The sequence below is a fragment of the Mastomys coucha genome, unplaced genomic scaffold (genome assembly GCF_008632895.1).
Source record: "Mastomys coucha isolate ucsf_1 unplaced genomic scaffold, UCSF_Mcou_1 pScaffold5, whole genome shotgun sequence".
Lineage (NCBI taxonomy): Eukaryota > Metazoa > Chordata > Mammalia > Rodentia > Muridae > Mastomys > Mastomys coucha.
Window position 1 is genome coordinate 117,115,395 of NW_022196911.1, and position 20,302 is coordinate 117,135,696.

The window sequence follows — 20,302 nt, forward strand, 5'->3', positions numbered from 1 at the left end:
GGAGAGGGACAGGTCAGGAGTGGTGCTGATAGGTTGTCATATAGGAAGCTGCACTGCACCCGAAACTACATCCATGGGAACCTGTTTGCGTCCTTTGTGCTCAAGGCTGGCTCTGTGCTGGTCATTGATTGGCTGCTCAAGACACGTTACAGCCAGAAGATTGGAGATGACCTCAGTGTGAGCGTCTGGCTCAGTGATGGGGTGAGCCCAGATCTGACTGCTCCCCAGCCTGTGTGGGGTGACCGGGTATGGTGGACTCCACTCATGCCTCATCTTGCTCAGGCGATGGCTGGCTGCCGAGTGGCCACAGTGATCATGCAGTACGGCATCATAGCCAACTATTGCTGGTTGCTGGTAGAGGGTGTGTACCTGTACAGCCTGCTGAGCCTCGCCACCTTCTCTGAGAGGAGCTTCTTTTCCCTCTACCTGGGCATTGGCTGGGGTGAGTAGGCTTGTGGGGGAGTGGGAAAAGAAGCTAACCAGGGCCTGGGACCACAGCTGCTGCTTCCCACAGGTGCGCCCCTGCTGTTTGTCACCCCCTGGGTGGTGGTCAAGTGTCTGTTTGAGAATGTCCAGTGAGTATGGGCTGGAGCAGTTGGTGCTGGTCTTTGTAAAGTGATCCTGGCGGGGCGGGGGCAGGGGATGAACCTAGTGTCTGGACCTAGGGTTCAGTGAAGACCCTGTTTCTTCCTCCGGGAAGCACTCAGTAAATCCCAGCAGACAGGGAGAGGCAGGGGTTGGAGAGCTGCATTCCCAGGAAGTGAGCAACTGGTCCCTGCAGGTGCTGGACCAGCAATGACAACATGGGATTCTGGTGGATCCTGCGTATCCCTGTCTTCCTGGCCATCCTGGTGAGGAAACAAGACCCCTGCTGCCATCGGCAGGGAAAGACCCACTGTCTTGGCTCTCCCAGGTCCTTCCTTCCTCAACCTGCGGAGACTAAGGGAAGGATACATTGTACCTAGAGGATGAAGGGTGGGTAATTCCAGCACTCACTCAAGAGGATGTACAGGCTGGGCTGTAGGTCAGGTTGCCCATCCTTGGCTGAATGCCTGCCAGCCCCAGGGCCATGTGTCCAGGACTCACCTGGCAGCAGCCTCACCTGTATCAGGGACATATGAAGGCCATGCAGGACACAGGAAGTTCTCAGGCTGCCCCTGACGTTTGCCTTTCTCACACAGATCAACTTTTTCATCTTTGTCCGCATCATTCACCTTCTTGTGGCCAAGCTGCGTGCCCATCTGATGCACTATGCTGACTATAAGTTCCGGTGGGCAAGGGGAGGGGCCTGGGTCCAGACTGGAGAGGGATCGGGTTGGGGGGTCAATGCCTTTGTGGGGGAGAGCCCAGAAGGGTTCTCAAGCTCTGCCCCTGCAGGCTAGCCAGGTCCACGCTGACCCTCATCCCTCTGCTGGGGGTCCACGAGGTGGTCTTTGCCTTTGTGACTGATGAGCACGCCCAGGGCACCTTGCGCTCCACCAAGCTCTTTTTTGACCTGTTCCTCAGTTCCTTCCAGGTGAGTCTCCGTCGTACCCCATCCCCGGGATCTAGAGTGCTGTCCTTGACCACTCTTTTTCTCCAGGGCCTGCTGGTGGCTGTTCTCTATTGCTTCCTCAACAAAGAGGTGGGTGAAGCTGGGACCACAATCAGAGCTGGTCCTGAGGGGTAGCCTTGCCCTGGTTTGACTGTACCTGCATCCCCATTATTATGGTTGCATGTGTTGGATGTCAAGTACTCCTAAGTCCTCAGAGAGTTCAGTGTATGAGGTGGTCCTGGCCTTTCCTGGTGACAAATGGCCCTGCTGTACCCTATGTGAAACTTGAGTCTTGCTTTGGGTCTGCTTAGACTGAGACTGGGTACTTCAGAGAGGCTCAGGCAAGATCCTAATGAGGTAGGCTGGCAGAGTAGCCCTACCTCTCGGTCCTCTAGGTGCAGGCAGAACTACTGCGGCGTTGGAGGCAATGGCAAGAAGGCAAAGCTCTTCAGGAGGAAAGGATGGCCAGCAGCCATGGCAGACACATGGCCCCAGCAGGGTCTTGTCATGGTGATCCCTGTGAGAAATTTCAGCTTATGAGTGCAGGCAGCAGCAGTGGGACTGGCTGTGAGCCTTCTGTGGAGACCTCACTGGCCAGTAGTCTCCCAAGGTTGGCTGACAACCCCACCTGAATCTCCACTGGAGCCTAGCCAGGCTGGATTCAGAAAGGGCCTCAGAGGACAACCCAGAACCAGATGCCGGGCCAAAGCTGAAAAGACAAAGCAGCAAGATAGCAGCTTGTACTGCCCACACTCCCCTAACCTGTCCTAGCCTGGTACAGGCCACATTGATGGAAAAGCCATGCTATGAACTCTGAGTGTTCCCATGTGTGTTGACATGTTCCCTGTATACAGATATGTCCTTCAGTAAAGAGCTCATGTGCGAGCTGCTGCACATGTCATAGACAGCAGGGCTTGAAGCCCCCAGGGAAGATGTTTGGGAGGCTGGGGAAGCTCAGGTAGGAGCAGCTGCGGATGAGCACCACACTCAGCAGATAGAGAGAGCTAATGCAATCCAGGAAAGAACTGTCTCTAAAGGGGTGCTTTGGAGTAGGAGCCCACTTCCTCCAGGATCACCCTGAACCTAAGTCGTTCCTTGAGGAAGTATGTTTAATACAGGCTCTTGACTCAGCCATGTAAGCCAGAGCCTTACTGAGCAGAGACAAGTCCAGAATGGGACACATGAAGGCTGTGGCCAACCTCTAGGGTGGTCCCTTTGGCTGACGCTATGATGCCTACCTAGTAAAGTGTGGAGAGAGGGTGGGGGTGGGAAGAGTTAACCAGGTATCTCTGTTCAAGTTGCCGGTAGAAAATGGTACAGGACCCTGGGGGAGGGCTGCACACAGCCAACATCAGGCCACGTGGGCTGTAGCTGCTCAGGCAGAGCCAGGCTAATTGAAGCAAATGAAGGGACAGGAGGCCACTCAGGAAAGGTAAACAGAATGACTCACCTACCAGGCCAAGCACTGGGGCCTGAAGGGGGCCTTACCCTGCCACCCTCCCAATGCCTGGGTATAGCAGGGAGGGAAGAAAGAAGCATGGCTGGCGTAACCCAGATGGGCGTCTGAATTACTAGGACTGGTGGGAAACAAGGGGCTGGAAGTCTGCAACACTGGGGGCATCTGCTGGAGATAATCAGTTCTTGACTTACAGTCTTAGGCAGATCATCCAAGACCTCTACGTGCCAGGCCCCAGATCTTGATTCTACTCCGAGCCTTGGACACCTAGGTGCCTGCTGTGGGCACAAAGCTACTCCAAGCCAGCACCTGAGTACATACATTCTCCTTCACGCCAGCTGAGCTCAGGGTTGGTGACTGCCTTGGGGGTTGCAGCTCACTTTGGGCCTCCTGACAGCCCTCCCCATCCTGAGTCTCTCTGCCCTTGTCCTCCTTCACCCTGTCCTCATCTCTGTCCCCAAGGGAACTGGTGCAGGCTAGTTCAGGCAGGGCAAGAGGCGGGAGCCAGGTAGGTTCACATAGCCAATGAATATGAACTATGACCAGACAGCTCCACAGTGGTGGTGGTGGGGGAATCTCCAGCTCAGTCCATGGCCCATGCAGCATCATTTTTATTTCAGGAGACCCTACCCTTCTCCATAGTTCTGTCTCCTCCTTCAGTCCTGCTTACCAGTCTCCTTCCCCCAGAGGAATGCTGGGTGCTATCCAGCTAAGTGTGTGAGTGTGCATAGGTATCTTGGAGGGAGAGACACAGGAGTGTGGATATGAAGGAGGTGTGACCTGTGTATGTGACAGGTGGGACAGGTATATAAATGTTCAAGAGGGATGTGAGTGATGGAGTTGTGTTAGGAGATGACTTGTAGGTGCTCCCCTAGAATCTGGTGTGGAGACATTCCTACTACTAAATGATGGTGGAGACTGAGGAAACAAAACAACAAAAAACACTGACCACTGAGGATCAAACTTGGGAAAGTTGAGCTGTGGACTAGAGAAGGGGACCTCGGGCCAGAAGGCTCAGAGTCTCTCCTGGAGAGCTTAAAATTGACCAGGTGGTTGGAGTTCAGGCTCTAGGATTAGAGGAAACAGAGGCAAACACAACCAGATGTGGTCATTCCAGTACTTGGGAGGTGAAGGCAAGAGGAACTCAAGGCCTGGAACTATGTAATACAGCAAGTCAAAGACTAGCCTGGGCTAAAGGTCCCTGCTGTAGTCATGGTGCACACCTTTAATCCCAGCACTTAGGAGGCAGAGGCAGCAGTCTCTGTGACTTTGAGACCAGCTTGTTCTGCATGGTGACTTTGAAGACAGCCAGGGCTATGCAGAGAGACCCTGTCTCAAGCAAACAAACACCAGCAACAAACCCTGAAAGGCAGAGGACACAGAGCAGTGGCAGGATGCCTGCCTACCATGTGTGAAGCTGTGTTTAATCCCCAGGACCACAATGAAGGCAGGATGTATGGTGGGCATGCTGGTGTGCAAGTGTAACCCCAGTGCTGGGAGAACAGGAGGAACTCTGGGGCTTCCTAGCCAGTCTATCTTAACTGATAAGTGCTTCAGGCCAATGAAAGGCCTGTCTCAAAAGGAGCAGGTGGCTACTCATACACACATACACATGCAGGGAAAAAAGAAAGGGGAAGAGGAATTAGTAATTCCAAGGGGCAGGAGGATATAAAAACCCAATTTACCATATGGTCACTTCTGACTGTGAACACAGTCATCACAATGTAATTGTCCTATTCTGATGTAACCAAAATTGCAGGAAGAGAAAACTGAGGGCTGGGACATCTCTCAGTTGGTAGCGCACCCGCCTAGCGGGACCCTCAGCACTGCAGACTGGATGTGGTGGCACAAGCCTACAGCACATAAACTTACAAAGTCGGAGAGAAAGAGGGTCAGAAATTCAAGGTCACCCTCAGTCACACAAGGGTAAGGCCACCTTGAGATCCCATTTCAAGGAAACAAAAGCAAAGCCACTGCTGAGGCTGGAGACGGCTTTGTGGTTAAGAGCACTTGCTACCCTTGGAAAGTCTGGAATTTAGCTCCTGCCATCCACACTGGTCACAATTGACTGTAACTCCAGTTTTAGGAGGCTCTACAGACACACATACTCTCTCTCTCTCTCTCTCTCTCTCTCTCACACACACACACACACACACACACACAAAGTTAGCAAAGTGTAGTGCCACACCCCTTTAGTCGGAGCACCAGGTAACCAAAGGCAGGTGGACTTGTACAGCTTCTGGTCTATACAGCAATGCAGTGAGTTTCAGGATAGCCAGAGGTACTTATGGAGACTGCTTAGATAAACACACACGTGCCCCCCCCACACACACACGTTAAAAATGCATGCCTGGGAAACAATATAGGGATCAAGTACTAATCACCTTAAGAGGTTGGAGCATGACAATTTTGCTGAAGGTCGTGTGACACCAGCTCAGCCAATGTAAGCTCATTACTCCTGCAGAGGTCAGGAAGCCCCTTAAAGTGCTCTAGGACAGCTGGGATGAAATCAACACCACTAGGAGGCAGCATGTCCTCAGGTTAGGACCTTACTTGGTCCCTCAGTGGATACGCTGGTATTCTGGGCAGTGTGACCACCCACTATGTCCTGGTATCCCCTAAGCTGTCCACACCCCTTCCAGTCCTGACAATGGGAAGTCGATTGGGTAACCCACAGCCTAGGACACCGAGTGTCTTCAAACAGCCTAACAGGCCCCAGGGAACTAACAATGCCAAGACATGGGGGGTGGCTTGGCACCTAGAACAGCTATTTCTCACTGCCCTGTCTTGCCTGCACCTCCCTGGGGAGACTCGCCTTGCCCAGCCCACACCCAGGAGATGCCTCTGGGGGCCATTTGAGCCCTGAATACCCTTCTGGGAAAGCATGTTCCTGAAATAAATTCCATTTTGGCATCTTCTCAGGAACAGGAGCATTCCAGGGCTGTTTCCATGATTGAAGGTCAAATGCGACCAGGTCTCTCTTGGGCCCAGCAGCTCTGGGCTGGGCAGCCAAGGAGCCAACAATGCTTCTCAGAGTCCATATCATAGCTGAAGAGTGCTAACTTCTTCCAGAGCTCCATGTGGGAATGGAGCCTGGATAACAAGAGGATTTAGCTTTACTACCTACCAGACTACTCTTGACCTGCAGGGCAGCTCTGTGGGCTTCAGGGTGGGGCCCGACAGACTCCCAAGAAGTCACGTCCAGTGCCACTGCCTTTATTCATAGACCCCCAGTCTCCAAAGCTACAGACACTTGGACTCAAGAGGGCGCAAGAAAAGGGGGCCTTGGTAATCCTCCCAGTACACCCCAGAAAGCCAGGGCAGGCCTGGCAGCACCACTCCTTCAGGGTCAGCCTTAATGCCCTGTCCAAGGGCACTGCTGTGACCACAGGGCTACAGGTACCAGGATACAAGGCCTGGTTGCTCTCAGAGAGCCAGCACTGTCCTAGGCTCAGAGCTGATTCGACTCTGAAAATGGGGCAAGGAAGGGTCAAGATGGACAGTGGGGATGGAAGGGGGAGCTCCCCAAATGTCCAGGGCAGAAGAACAGCAAGACTCCATGGAGGGAGCCACACTGGATGCAGGTGGGACTGCACATGTCCTACTTTCTGGTCATTTCAAGGTTCCAACAGCCGAAGAAACAGAGGTCGCCTTTTTTCCTTCCTGCCCTTAAGTAGCCAGGAAGGAGAGGGGCAAGGCATGGCAGGTAACAGCAGAGGGCTGGACAGGTAGGGCCAGGTGCTACCCAAGATGCAGCTGGCCAGGGGAAAGGTCGGGGCGGATACGGCCAGACCCCTATTCCCCCAGTGACAGGGGCAACTTGAGAGCCTGGAGAGGAAAGGAAGGGCCTTGATCATCAATCCTGCTGGCTCTGGGGATTACAGCCTGCTAGAGCACACTCTCCTCCCCCCTCCCAGAAGCAGCGCCACAGGAACAGAGGAAACCAACATCAAGTGCACCCTGATCTTCTGGAGGCCAGGGGAGGGGCGCCAGGCACTCTAGGACTTCTTGGCATCCTGCGTGTTCCGCCGCTTCAGGTCACTCAGGTCGATGGGCTTGAAGGCTGTTAGTGGACAGTCTGGTTGGTGCTGGGAAGAGGACCCCCACTCACTCCCCACTACTAAAGGCTCTCCAACCCAGGTGCCCGTGGGAAGGACACGGTGCAGGCAGGAAGCAGCAGCCTTCCCAGCTCCCCCACATCTGCCCTACTCACTCTTCAGGCTGGGGTTGGGAACCTTCTCCACATACTCCTCCACTAGGCACCGCTCACCACTGGACAGCTGGCTGCGCAGGTCTCGCTCAACGCCCTGCCAGGCTGCAGCAGACAACAGGTTCAACGCTTAGTAGTACTCAAGCCAACAGAATACTCTGCTCTGACGCCAGGTCCCGCACACCCTCCCATCCTTCAGTGGCATGCAGGCCCTGCTCCTACCAGTTTCCCTCTATTAGATGAGGCTTGTTTTGGTTTGCTTTGGTTTTTTGTTTTTCGAGACAGGGTTTCTCTATGTAAGAGCCTTGTCTGTTTGAGACCTTGAACTCTCAGAGACCGGCCTGCCCCTACCTCCTGAGTGCTGGGATTAAAGGTGTGTGCCACCACACCTGGCTATGTCAGGGTATCTTGGAGTGACCCAAACTGCCCTCCCTCCTGCATCAGCTCTTCCTGCCCCTGCTCAGAAGCCAGTCCCTTCTGTGCAATGGCCTCCCCAAACCACAGAGGGTCCCACCCATTCCCACCTCTCTTATCCACCCTACCTCCCAGCACATTTGTTCCAATTCTAATCATATAACCTGTCCACTTTAGAGGACAACTACTTCCTCTCCCCAGCAAGCCTCGAGGCCTGAGGACCATCTTCAAGATCCTGCCTCTTCTGGGCTTCCACCCACTCCCCATGCCCTCTTCTTGTGTTGTCACCTCAATGTCCCTGTCACCAGTCTTGCTGGTTCTAGAGTTTAAGGCCACTGAAGTATGATCCCCTCCTCACTGAGGGTCTGAAGAGTGGAAGGGTGGTGAGGCATTCACCCATGGCAGGCAATAGAGCACAGACACAGAGGGCACCCACCTTCGTAAATGAAGCGTACATTCTCTTCGTGTGCTGGTGTGAAGATCTCACTGCTGTTGGTGGGAGAGCGGGGACTGCTATTCCTCTTGCCATTGTAGACAACTCTAGAGACAGGAGAGCTGGGGAAAGCCCCGTATGTGAGGAGGGAGTCACAGGAGAGATGGGGTCCCAGCTCCCACACACACCTGAGACCCACCTGGTCATTGCTGAGATGTCTAGTCCTAGTGCTTGGCTGCTGGTCCTGCGGCCTATAAAACAGAAACCCAAGGCACTGGAACTGTTGTCCAGTGTTCTGTTTCCAGCAGAAAAAGGAACTCTATGGTTCTGAGTCCACTGGGGATCTTCAGACTGCACCAAGACTTGAGTGGCCAGTGGGCTTCAAGCAATCCTGACAGGCTATGGGGTGTCAGTGTCATTCAGACACTGTGTAACTTAGCCACTGGGGCCATGTGCTCAGCCACATCTCTAACCCACCCCTGTCTTCAGTCTGCAGACCCCAGCTCTGCCCCAGAGCACTACTGGACCGTGTGCATGCTTCTCCCAAGCCTGAGATTCAGTCTCCTAAATGCCCACGAGAACTTCATGGTGAGAAAAATCATCTATCTGGAAGCTCAGTGACACTCGACAAATGACTTTTTTTTCTTGGTTTTTCGAGACAAGGTTTCTCTATGTAGCCCTGGCTGTCCTCGAACTCAGAAATCCGCCTGTCTCTGCCTCCCAAGTGCTGGGATTACAGGCGTGCGCCACCACCACCCGGCACTACTTAGTTTCCTGATCTCTCAGGAACACTAGAGAATCAAGAACACACCAGAGCAGGAGGGAAAAGGGAACTGACCTGATCTAGTGACCAGAGCCCTGGGGTACAACCTGTTTATAGACCAGGGGTCTTTTACTGCCCTAAGTGCCTGGAGTATCTAGTTTAAGGGTCAGAATCTCATAGCTAACCAGCTAAGATGAGAAAACCAGTCCCACAATGTTGGTCCTATGCCTAGCCTTGGACAAAGGAGACCCAGACAGTCCCAACCATGCCACCTCAGGTTTTCTCAAAGGTTCTTCTGTGGTCAGTGATCCATTATATTACTATGCAGACAGATGAATAGCTCAATCCTATCAAGTCAGCTCCTGTAAGAGCTCTAGAACCCTATGCCCCTCCCCAAACCTGGCTCCCAAGCCTCACTCTCTCTCAGTCTTTCCCAAAGCTGTCAGCCCAGGACATCAAAGCACAAGGAAAGTCCTCTGAGGTGTGATGATGGCAGTGACAGGAGATGGGGAAGCTCCAGTTATAGGCCAGGCAGAGTGAGTCCATGCTAATGGACCATCACTCCCTTAGCTTCCAGGCCCCAGGCTGCTTTATGACCCTGCAGACACCCTTTTCTGTCCTAGATGCATAGACGCTTGCTTGGTGGCTCCTGTCCCCTCCTCATGCAGCTCAGATCCTCCAGTGATCTCCTGGCTTGCACATACATACCATGCCCTCTGCCTGGGTGCTTTTGCTGGCAACAGCCCAGCTGGCAGCAGGCTTTATGTTTTGTGAGGCAGAGAGAAACCTGAGTGTGTTTACTGGCAAGGAATGTAGTACTGTAATATCAGATGAACTGGGTCCCTAAAAAGCTTGGGTGTACTGGGGTCCAGAACCAAAGCAGGTACAATGGGCTAAGAAAAATGGCAGAACCTTACCAAAGCGAACACAGACTACTGCTCAGAAGCGCAGGGAAAGAGGGTGGTGGTCTAACAAAGGTTACCCATAGAAGGGGGACACTATTTTGAATGAGCAGCCATGGAGAGAGCCCTACTTCGAAAGACTTTAAGAGCCTAAGCCTCTATTACCTAAGGGACCCACCAGGATGATATCAGGAGCAGAGGTCAGAAAAGGCTCCCTCGGGCTGGTGAGATGGCTCAGCCGGTAAGAGCACCAACTGCACTTACAAAGGTCCTGAGTTCAAATCCCAGCAACCACATGGTAGATCACAAACACCCATCATGAGATCTGATGCCCTCTTCTCGTGCATCTGAAGACAGCTACAGTGTATTTATGTATAATAAAAAAGAAATCTTTGGGCCAGAGTGAGCAGGATCTACTGGAGCAAGCAGGGCCGACTGGAGTGAGCAGAGGTCCTAAAAGTCAATTCCCAATGAGATGAAGGCTCATAACTATCTGTATAGCTACAATGTGTACTCATATACATAAAATAAATAAGTAAATCTTTTTTAAAAAAGGGCTCCCTCCACCCCTTCCACTTCCTTGCTCTGTTCTTTTTTCTCTGTTACAAGTGTCTTTCCAGTACATAGTCATATGTAATACGTTCCATCAGCTCCACAATGTTTTTTGGGTCTTTTTGCAGTTTGTGTTTAAAAATAGGAAGCCTAGGCTAGCCTCAGAAATCACTGTATAGTCAAGGCCAGCCATGAACCCTTGATCCTCCTGATTTTGCAACTCGCCGCCCCCTCCCCCCAAGTGCTGGGATTACAGGCATACACTACCACACCTGGCACAACTCTACAATACCTTTTATCTGTATCTTTGAAATGGATTGTCCCAATAATCCCTAACATCAAACCCTACCAGGACATTTTTCTATAAATCTCATGCATGCTAGGCTAATGTAACCTGAAGTGTAACCTCACCTTTACTTTTCAGGTAAGGTCTGTTACCCAGGCTGCCTTTGAACTTCTTGTTGACTAAGAAGGCCTTGGACTTGCAACCCTCCATCACCCTACTGAGTAGCTAGGTTAAGGCTCCGTGTGTGTGTGTGTGTGTGTGTGTGTGTGTGTGTGTGTGTGTATGCAGTTTTTTTGTTTGTTTGTTTAGTAAACTCTTAAGACACCGCTAACAATGACAGTATCTTAGATCTGATGACCCCCAGTGACCTATCCATGGGCCAAGGACTCCCTCTATTAATATACCTCTACCTGTGGCCTGCCCATCTCTGCTGCCCCAGCTTCCACTAGCTCCAGAGCAGACACACACAGGTGGCACTACAGTTTCTTGACACTTTTCCATCACTCTCCAGTGGGAACCAGTTGAGCTGTGCACTGTCACAGAGCTCTTGTTCCGTGTCTCTTGTGTATAACTAGCTAGTATCCTCAGGCCCCCATAACAGTCAGTAATAAACTTGATGACAGTTTCCTGTTGAAAGACTACACTTCTCAGCTTCCTTTGTAGACTATGAAGTCATCTCTGCCCTATACAGAGCCACATCCCATCTTCCTCTGCAGGCATATTGGCTATCTGCACACATGGATGACAAAGGCCTGTGTGAGTAAACATGGTCCCGCCTAGGGTCAGACCAAGGTTTTCTTCCCACCTTCAGTCTCTCTACAGCTGCCTTTAGAAAATCTAACAGAACTGCCTGTCCAGTCGCCCCTGGCCAGAGGCCCTCCATCTCCTCTGTGTCCTCCAGACAAGAGTTTTGGGTTCCTCATTGAAAATGAAGTGGTCACCAGAGAGCTGCCAGGTCCTCCTGCTCCAATGAAGATTGAAAATAGCTGTATGAAGCCCATACCTCAAATGAAGGACCTCCAGCTCTTCAGCCAGCACAATAATGGACACGACACAGCCAAACTACATTTTATACTACATTATCCCAGTAAAAACTAACAACGAGAGGGACACTACAGACCACTGGGTGTACGATAGAAAACGTGGAATCAGCTAATACTTAAAACGAGGTGGAGACCCAGAAATGACCAGGGACTAGGAATCCCAAAGGCCACAGCAGAGCCATGGCAAGAGAGGACCACAGGGAAGCTCCTGTGCTGGGAACTTTACACACTGTTCATGGTCCTATCACAGCAGGCCAGGAAGAAGGCATCTCACAGTCCTATTTCAGAGGATGAAGCAGCTGTCAACTAAGAGGTGACCTGAATGACTCCCGGCTCTAACACAACCAGGCCTTTAAGGCTGCAGAACCTGACTGGGTTGCTAGATGCTCATTACCTCTGAGCTTGCCTCAATTACCGTCTGCATCCTACATCAAGTTCCTATCCTCTCTGAAATGCTGCTTCCCAGTGACACCCACGTGCTCACAGCCCCTCTATTCCTGGGAGAGTTCCTGAAAGGGTTTATTCTGTATAGAACTATCCACTTCTATGGGATCTTTGGCTTCAGAAGGCAGGGTAGGGGAACAGTACAGGGTGCTGGGGACCCAGGACCCAACTCAACTCTTCTAAATACATCCACTATGCCAGGCACATGATGCTAGGTGGCCATATTTTGCTGCCCACCAAAGTGACAATGAAAGTGGTCCCCCACCACAATCAATGGTGCAATAGCAGGTCACTCTGATCTTCCGGAACTTCTACTGTCCAAATGTTGTTTCCTTCCTTCCTCTCCCCACCCCTTTTAGAAAAAAGTCCCATGTAGCCCCAGCTAGTCTTACATTTCTGATCCTTCTGATTCCACCTCACAAAGTGTTGGGATTACAGGTGTGTGCCACCACTCCCTGCTTCCAGCCATACCCGAATCCTTTACAAATTGTGAGGCTTTTAGTTAATGACCAGCTAAGCAGGAGCCACAGTGCTGTGACAGGTTGGGCCTGCTCTGATGACAGTGGCAGGTCATCAGACCTAGAACGTGTATCCTATTCTTTCCCTGGACTAGATATTCCCTAACTGGACCCAAACCCAGACCCCATCTTCTGAAGGACCTGGTTCTTGTTGCTCTCCTGCCACATCGCAGTCTAAACGTCCTGGGCACTCCCCAGAAACCCAGTAGCTGATCTCAACTCACTGGGGGCCTTTGCTTGAGCTTGCCCTCGGTTTAAAACATGGCGTCCAGAGAGAAGACCATTTTATCTCGGACGACCACTCCAGGATCTGGACTGCTTTTGTCAACAGGGGACGATACTTCCGGCCACCAGCCTGTCTGGCTTGCGGAATGACCGCGGACAGGCCCTGGGCTTGCGCAGAGCCACTGCATCAGGACGACTGGGATGTGGGCAGGGCAGGTAACCGGCAAGGACACCGGCGCGACTTGGGGGGCTGGCCTGCGCAGCTCAGAAGCAGGAAGCGCCCTCAAGGGCCGCCCCGGGACCGCGGGCGTCGATTCCCCGGGGGCGGCCCGGGAAGAAAGCCTCCTCCAGGGTGCCGCCACGTCCGCACCCCGCGGCGACACCGGCCTGGTCTCTCCCCGCTCGGGCCAGGCGACCCGGCGACACCAGGGCGGGGCGGGGCGGGGCGGAGCGGCCAAGGTCCAGCGGAGCCCGCAGTGCCCCGCCCCGCCGCGCCTCCCGCGCCGCGCCTTCCTCACCTCGCCCTCCTCGCCGCCGCCGCCGCCGCCGCCGCTGCCAGTGGGCCGGCCGGAAGTGATGCAGACGCGCAGGCGCAAACGGCGCGGGCCACGTGATCGCCGGCGAACGGAGTGCGGCGAGGTCGGAGGCGCGCGAGGTCGTCCCGGAAACACGGGTGGGTGTGGGGGGAAGGGAGGGGTTGCCCGGCATCTCTGAAAGCGAACACCTGCGGACTGGTCCCAGACACTCACTTCCCCGGCCCTGCGCGGCCAGCGAGCCCCAGCGTACGTGGCGATGGTTTGGACTGGACTGCGCTAATCAGTCACCAGCACAGCTTGGGAATTATGTTTATTGAAAAAGTAAAAAGTATCACCATTAAAAAAAAAACCTGGAGAAAAAGCCAGGCCAGAGAAATGGGTATAGGGGCAAGAGGGTCGTGCCCCCACAAGTCCTAACCAGCCTGGCTGCCTCACTGCACGTTCAGTGGGCACTCTAGTCCTTGGGGCAAGGTGCTTGCCACTTCTCCAAGGAGGCACAAGCCCCCAAAGGGCACCGATGGCTCAATTCATGCTGGTTCCTTTGAAGAGTTCCACCAAGTCTTTGAAGTCCGGGTCAATAAGGTCGGAGGGCAGATTGCCATCATCATTAGCTGCATCTCTGTCTGCCCCCAAAGAGATGAGATACCTGAGATGTGAAGGGCAGGTGGTTAAAACCTACTCAGCCACCCCAGGGCCAGAGGGCTAGAATTTTGGGGTCACCTGTTTGTTTTTTCCAGGCAGAGTGAAGAGGAAGAAACCTGACCCCTTGGAAGCTGTGGCCAGATTTTCCAGCTTGCTCTAATGTTGCAATCGGGTGGAAACTGCCAGAACCCCTGAGCTGCTGCCTACATCCTCAGAACCATGTTTTGGGGGTCCACCTAGAGAGATTAGGATGCAGCCTCTAAACCACATCCCACAGTCTCACCTGGCTATGTCAGGGTACCCATCACTGCAAGCGATATGCAGTGGTGTCCAGCCTGTTTCATCCCGCTGGTGAATGTCAGCACCATATTTGACTAGCAACTTCACACACTCCAGGTTTCCAGAGAGCACAGCTTCATGCAGAGCAGCCAGGCCTGGGCAAGGTGGGAACACAGGGTCAAAGCTATAATAACCCTCTGAACAGGATTCCCCCTGCCTCCTTATGGACAGAAGACCAGACTCTCAAGTTATCTACTCACCTGAGGGGTGGATAGTGTCTAGGGAGACTTTCCGAGCCCGGATAAAGCGCCCCACCTGCTCCAGGTCACCTTGGCGGATGTGGTCCAAGAAGAGAACATCGTTAGGGAAACGCACGCTCCGATCAGCCAACAGCCGCCGTCTCCGCTGGCGGGGACTGTATCGAGAATAGCGGGCTGTTCTGCTGGGCATCCTGGGATTGGGGTGGACTCTCTCTGTGGGACCCTAATTTGGTGGGTATGAGTGAGAAATATCCCAACCAGACCAGGTCTGTATAAGCTCCCCTGCTTGACAGAACCTCGATTCCGGCTTATATAGGGCTTGCAAGGCTATATAAAGCCTCGCAGTCATGCTTGCAGACGGGAGGGGCTGAAACTGAGCTGCTCCCCCCTCCCTGAGTGCAGGATCATGTTTAGTGGCTCATCTTTCAGCACACCTGTCGCTATGTCCGGCCAAAGGGGTCAGATCCTTCCTGGCTACTCCTCCCTGTCCGCAGCTGGACCTAGAAGGTGCCTTATAGAGGACAGAAGGATTAGGGTAGAACCCATAAAGAAAGCTGTGGATGTGAGCTCAAGGGCATCAAGAGGGTTTAAGCTTGAAGGATGATAGATCACCTGTCTACCTACTGGAAGCTGAGCTCCCTCCCCATCTGAAGAGCACCTATCCATTGTCATTTGGGAGGTCACAGCCCTGTCCATTTCCCAGTGTGTTACTCTCACCTCTCCTAGAGAAGATTCCCAGAACTGCCTTTAGGGTACATCGTACTGGCATCTCAACTCTACAGACAGATCAACAGACTAGTCCTGTGGGACTCACCCAGCACACACACACATATACATACACCCTGCCCTGGGTTCTGGACAGCCTTTGGACTCATATTGAAGGTGTTGTCCAGTCTGTTCCTAAGAGTCGGGATGGTGTCCATTACGGGTGGGAAAGGGAAGGACCCCATCCATTAGCTTCTTGCAGACTCCTTGCCAGCTGTCTTACTTTTACAACAGCTTCAGCTGTGGTCTCAGGTGATGCTTGGCTTGGGAGTATGAGACCACCTGGTGGACTGAATGCAAGAACAGAGCTGGGCCACAGGAGTCCAGAGGCTTGGTTACAGAGCTATGGATAACTATGGATGGCTCCCAACTCTACAGCTTCTCCTGCATCCCTGAAAGCTAATGGTGGACTCCACATTGGCTGCCGTGACAGAGTAACACAGGCTGGCTTAAACAAGAACTTGCCCTTATGGTTTCAGGGCTGGCAGCCTCAGACCAGGAAGGGTTCCTTCTGAGGTTCTGAGGAGCCTTTGTGCCAAGCTTACCAGCCTCTGGAGCCTTGTCCTTGGTGGTCTTTGGCTTCTAAAAGGATCACACAATCCCTACATTCATATCTAATGGCTGCTGTCTACTCCTGTGTCCAAATCCTATGCCCCGACACATACACTTTTCTTTGTAACTCAGGCAAACTCCTGAGCACCCTGCCCTCAGTTACCATGTGCAAGTTTACGCATGTGCACTACCATAGTCAGTTACTCCATTACATTTTTTTTATTATTATTTTTCCCTCAGGAAAGGTAGTTGTTTTCTAGGTTGGCCAGTCCTGAACTCAGAATTCTCCCTCAGGCTTCTCAAAAAAGTGCTGGAATTACAGGCATGTTCTATCACATCTGGAATCACAGGCATGTGCTATCACATCTGGCTCAGATAGCTCCTTACAAAGACATCATAAATGTTCTTACAAAGATTTAGGGCACAGTGTACTACAGTGTGACCTTATCCTATTTCCCAGCAGTCACATTCAAAACTATCCGGAGCAACCAGGCACAGTGACGCACACCTTTATTTAATCCCAGCACTCAGAAAGCAGAGGCAGGCAGATGTCTGTGAGTTTGAGACCAGCCTGGTCAAACAGAGAGTTCCAGGACAGGCAGGGCTGTCACACACACACACACACACACACACATACACACACACACACCCTATCTCAAAACAACTGCAAAAAAAGTAGTATTGAGAGCTAGGACATAAATTTATGAGACTGGCGACAACCCACTGACTATACTGATGAGATTCCTAGGTGATGGTTGGTGAGAGGCCTGTGCCTGGGTAGTGACTTGGCAGGCTGGCAGGCTGGGACAGTGGTGTGGTTAGCAGTAGGCCTTACATCACCTGGCTGCTTTCCAGCCATCATAAGCCAACACGTTACACACCCTGTAGGTGTAAAGCCGAGGTCCACTGGCTCCAAAACACACTGAATGAGAACTCCCTGCCTGGCAGAGGTGTTTCAACATAACCTCGATGTTCAGGGGCTGCTCTCTGAGCTGGACTACCACAGAAACTTGAACAGGCCCTAAGAGAACCTGCTGGGGTTGGTTCTGTGCCTCTGCATCTCCAGGGCACAGTTCTAACTCCTGGTCGGTCAGTCACTTGGGAGGAGTCAGATACCATGTCTTCTAACTTACTTTTTTTTTTGTTTTGGTTTTTGGTGTTTTTGTTTTTGTTTTTGAGACAGGGTTTCTCTGTGTATCCCTGGCTGCTAACTTACCCTAAGTAGGGAGACTCAGTGTCCTGCACTATAACCTGGAGACAGAACTCCTCCCCGATTCGATATGCTGACTGTCTTTTCTCATGTTGTGGAAAAGTTGTGTCTGTACTCCCAGCTCAGAGGATCAAATGAAAGCCTTCAGATGAAGGTGCTACCAATAGAATGGCAGGAAGGACCAGAAGAGCTGCCCTCTCCTCCCATCAGTGAGTGGCCTCCAATGAGACAAGGTCTGGGAACTTTCAGCATGTGAGGCCCCTGGCCATTTAGAGCATAGAGGTTCTTGAGTTTGGGTTTCTGTTTGAGTCAGAGTCTAGGCCCCAAAGTCTTCTAGCCACTATTCCTGGGAACTGTGTCATGCCTTCCTAGCTGAGATCTCTACCTGGTATATTCACCTTTCAGCAAATTCAACAAGCTGTCAATCACTTATGGTGATTGACATGAAAACAAAGCCTGGAATTACATTCCTCTGTCCCGATTCCCTCAACCAGTATAAGCTTATAAAGTGACCAGTCTGAGAGGTTTAGAATTTCTACTCTTTGAGGATGAATTGAAACATTTACACAAAGTTGAGGGTGGTGATAACTTCTGTAATTCTAGCACTTGGGAGATAGAAGCTAGAAATTTAAAGCTCAACAAAACAAAACAAATTATATAGGGCTGGCGAGATGGCTCAGCGCGTAAGAGCACTGACTGCTCTTCCGAAGGTCCTGAGTTCGGATCCCAGCAACCACATGGTGGCTCACAACCATCTGTAATGAGATATGACGCTCTCTTTTGGTATGTCTGAAGACAGCTACAGTGAATTATGCCAGAGAGAGCAGGGCCAGAGTGAGCAGGGCAGAGCGAGGGGGGCTGGAGTAAGCAGGGCCGGCAGAGGTCCTGAGTTCAATTTCCAGTAGCCACACACATGATGGCTCACAGCCATCTGTACAGCTACAGCATACTCAGACACATAAAAAATAAATAAAGTAAATCTTTAAAAAAATTATACAAAGTTTACCCTCCAATATTTTATAGTCCTCATGCTTTCTTTTTGTTTTGTTTGTTTGTTTGTTTGTTTTGTTATTTTGTTTTTGAGACAGGGTTTCTCTGTGTAGCCCTGGCTGTCCTGGAACTCACTCTGTAGACCAGGCTGGCCTTGAACTCAGAAATCTGCCTGCCTCTCCTCCCAAGTGATGGGATTAAAGGCGTGCACCGGGCTGGCGAGATGGCTCAGCGGGTAAGAGCATTGACTGCTCTTCCAAAGGTCCTGAGTTCGGATCCCAGCAACCACATGGTGGCTCACAACCACCCGTAGTGAGATCTTCGCCCTCTTCTGGTGCGTCTGAAGACAGCTACAGTGAATGGGGCTGGAGCGATCGGGGTCGGAGCTCAATTCCCAGCAGCCACATGATGGCTCACATACACATAAAAATAAATAAATAAATCTTTAAAAAAAAAAAAAAAAGGCATGCACCACCACTGCCAGGCTAGGCTTTCTATTGTTTGTTTGTTTTGTGAGACAGGGTTTCTCTGTGGAACCCTGGCTGTCCTGGAACTCACTCTGAAGAGCAGGCTGGCCTCGTAGCTTACAGAAACCCACCTGTGCTGGGACTAAAGCTGAGTACTACCACAGCCCAGCAGCCTGAAAGCTTTCAGTCCGCTTGCCAGGTGGGTGGTGTTTTGTATGAACACTCAGGAGGCAGAGGCAGGCAGATCTCTGTGAGTTTGAGGCCAGCTTGGTCTACTGAATTAGTTCCAGGACAGCCAGGCCTACACAGGGAAACTGTTTCACAACCAAACCAAACCAACCAACCAACCAACAAGCACTGGGATTCCAGATTTGTGTTACTATAGCCAATTTTAGTTAACAAAAGTCCACAACAGGGAGTATAGTTCTGTGGTACAGCATATGTCTAGTGGGACAGCCAGATTCCAATACAAGTTTGGTGTTTGTGCTGGCTTCTACATTAAACTTGTACTTCCAGCATTCTGGAGGCTCAGGCAGCTGGTTTGCCATGAGTCCAAAGCCAGCCCAAGTTACAGACTGAGTTCAAGACCAGCAAGGGTGACACAAGCCTAAATTAAATTAAACCAAGAAAACGAAGAAGGAAACTTTGGACAATGCCAGCAGCAGTGACAGGTACCTAGTGCCTGGGTGTTGTTAGGTGTTAGGTAATCCAGCATAGGCCTGCAGGATGGTCTGTCTACAATTATGTAAACATCAAAGCCAGTTTGAAGTTTAGGGCAGTACTTTTTTTTTAAAGTTCCAGGCCAATGGCTTTCGGCTACCTGTGGAGGGGCTCAGTGGATTGGGAGATTCCAATTTTCACCACTGCCCCACAGATCCCTTGGTTGACTTACTAATCCATTAGCCCAACCAAAGAGATTTTAGACACCACCCTGGAGCTGCCCTGCATGGCCTGGCTCTGGAAAGCTCTCATCAGCTGCCTCTGCAAAAGGGGAAAGATATCTGTGAGTCACTCTTCTCTCCGGAGCGCGTGACAGTGGCTGCCCAGTCTGAGGCTTTCTTATCCAGAGACTAAATCATTGCACAGCTGGGCAGTAATTCTGGAGCTGTCTCTAGGGCAGAAGTACATCAAACCTTTTTACTGGGACTGGAAACTATCTGCTCATAGCCCGCCTGGTTTTTTGCCCCTGGAAGCACTGCCATGTTGGCCACAGAGCCTTGACTCACATTTTGGGGACAGAACAACAAACTCCAAAGCGACTGTACCCACTTTAAGGTGATTGTGGCCCATTGTGTTAGCAGGTCCCCTCAGAAGCTTCTGGAGCTTTAAGCAGCTGGAAACTGGCACTAGAGTGAGTCACCAAGAGCCAGTGTAGGCAGCATGAGTGGACAGCTGACCCAGCTGCTGAATCAGAACGGACAGCTTTGAAGTGACAGATACCTGTGCCATCTGGAGCTGCCTGAATTGGTGACAGAGGGTCCCTCTTCCTCTGCTTTGTATGCTGCCACACAGCCAAATCAGATAGGAGCATCCCTGAGCTAGTGTGAGCTTTTTATTGTAGGACAAGGTAACAATGGGGGTGTGTGTGGGGGGAGAGATGAACAACCCCACGACCCAGGAGACAACCATACTTGGCAAGTCCTTCAGCCTACCCTAACAGCTGTGTCTAGTGCAATGGTTACAAGCAGAAGGGCACTTAACCTTGATGATGTGAAGATGTTCTGCTCTGGATGGCCTTAGAAAGCTTGTGTGTGCCAGGCAGTGGTGGTGCACGCCTTTAATCCCAGCACTTGGGAGACAGAGGCAGGCGGATTTCTGAGT

At 51.8% G+C, this 20,302-nt stretch overlaps 3 protein-coding genes across 17 annotated transcripts in view; 1 reads left to right on the forward strand and 2 right to left on the reverse strand.

Annotated features, from left to right (window-relative positions):
• Positions 1 to 2,437, forward strand: part of Gcgr (glucagon receptor) — a 9,104-nt gene extending 6,667 nt beyond the window's left edge. For 7 of the 13 annotated variants that reach the window (XM_031352439.1, XM_031352442.1, XM_031352438.1 and 4 more), the window contains 7 exons: positions 33 to 201; positions 283 to 442; positions 515 to 575; positions 782 to 851; positions 1,182 to 1,270; positions 1,378 to 1,624; positions 1,930 to 2,437. In XM_031352439.1, coding sequence (XP_031208299.1) covers positions 33 to 201; positions 283 to 442; positions 515 to 575; positions 782 to 851; positions 1,182 to 1,270; positions 1,378 to 1,624; positions 1,930 to 2,166 — 1,033 coding nt within the window. In that variant the 3' untranslated portion in view covers positions 2,167 to 2,437. Of the gene's footprint in view, positions 1 to 32; positions 202 to 282; positions 443 to 514; positions 576 to 781; positions 852 to 1,181; positions 1,271 to 1,377 lie in introns of all 13 variants that reach the window. The other 6 variants (XM_031352444.1, XM_031352437.1, XM_031352445.1 and 3 more) reach the window with 4 other exon arrangements.
• A 3,753-nt stretch (positions 2,438 to 6,190) lies between these two features.
• On the reverse strand, positions 6,191 to 13,390 carry Mcrip1 (MAPK regulated corepressor interacting protein 1). 3 transcript variants are annotated; one of them, XR_004113307.1, is made up of 6 exons: positions 13,299 to 13,365; positions 8,247 to 8,298; positions 8,051 to 8,169; positions 7,204 to 7,305; positions 6,939 to 7,053; positions 6,191 to 6,818 (listed from the first exon to the last, which is right to left on the reverse strand). XR_004113307.1 is itself a non-coding variant. In XM_031352450.1 (5 exons), the coding sequence occupies exons 2-5, from the start codon at positions 8,252 to 8,254 to the stop codon at positions 6,989 to 6,991; spliced, it is 294 nt and encodes a 97-aa protein (XP_031208310.1). In that variant the 5' UTR covers positions 8,255 to 8,298; positions 13,299 to 13,390; the 3' UTR covers positions 6,191 to 6,988. The 3 variants fall into 3 exon arrangements, 2 of the variants coding, with proteins under 2 accessions (XP_031208310.1, XP_031208309.1); XM_031352450.1 differs by having other exon boundaries at positions 6,191 to 7,053; positions 13,299 to 13,390; XM_031352449.1 differs by having other exon boundaries at positions 6,191 to 7,053; positions 12,780 to 13,357.
• A 219-nt stretch (positions 13,391 to 13,609) lies between these two features.
• Ppp1r27 (protein phosphatase 1 regulatory subunit 27) lies at positions 13,610 to 14,788 on the reverse strand. The gene is made up of 3 exons (XM_031352448.1): positions 14,498 to 14,788; positions 14,242 to 14,392; positions 13,610 to 13,962 (listed from the first exon to the last, which is right to left on the reverse strand). Exons 1-3 carry the CDS (start codon positions 14,685 to 14,687, stop codon positions 13,839 to 13,841), a joined length of 465 nt encoding a protein of 154 aa, XP_031208308.1. The 5' UTR covers positions 14,688 to 14,788; the 3' UTR covers positions 13,610 to 13,838.
• Between the last annotated feature and the right edge of the window lie 5,514 nt (positions 14,789 to 20,302).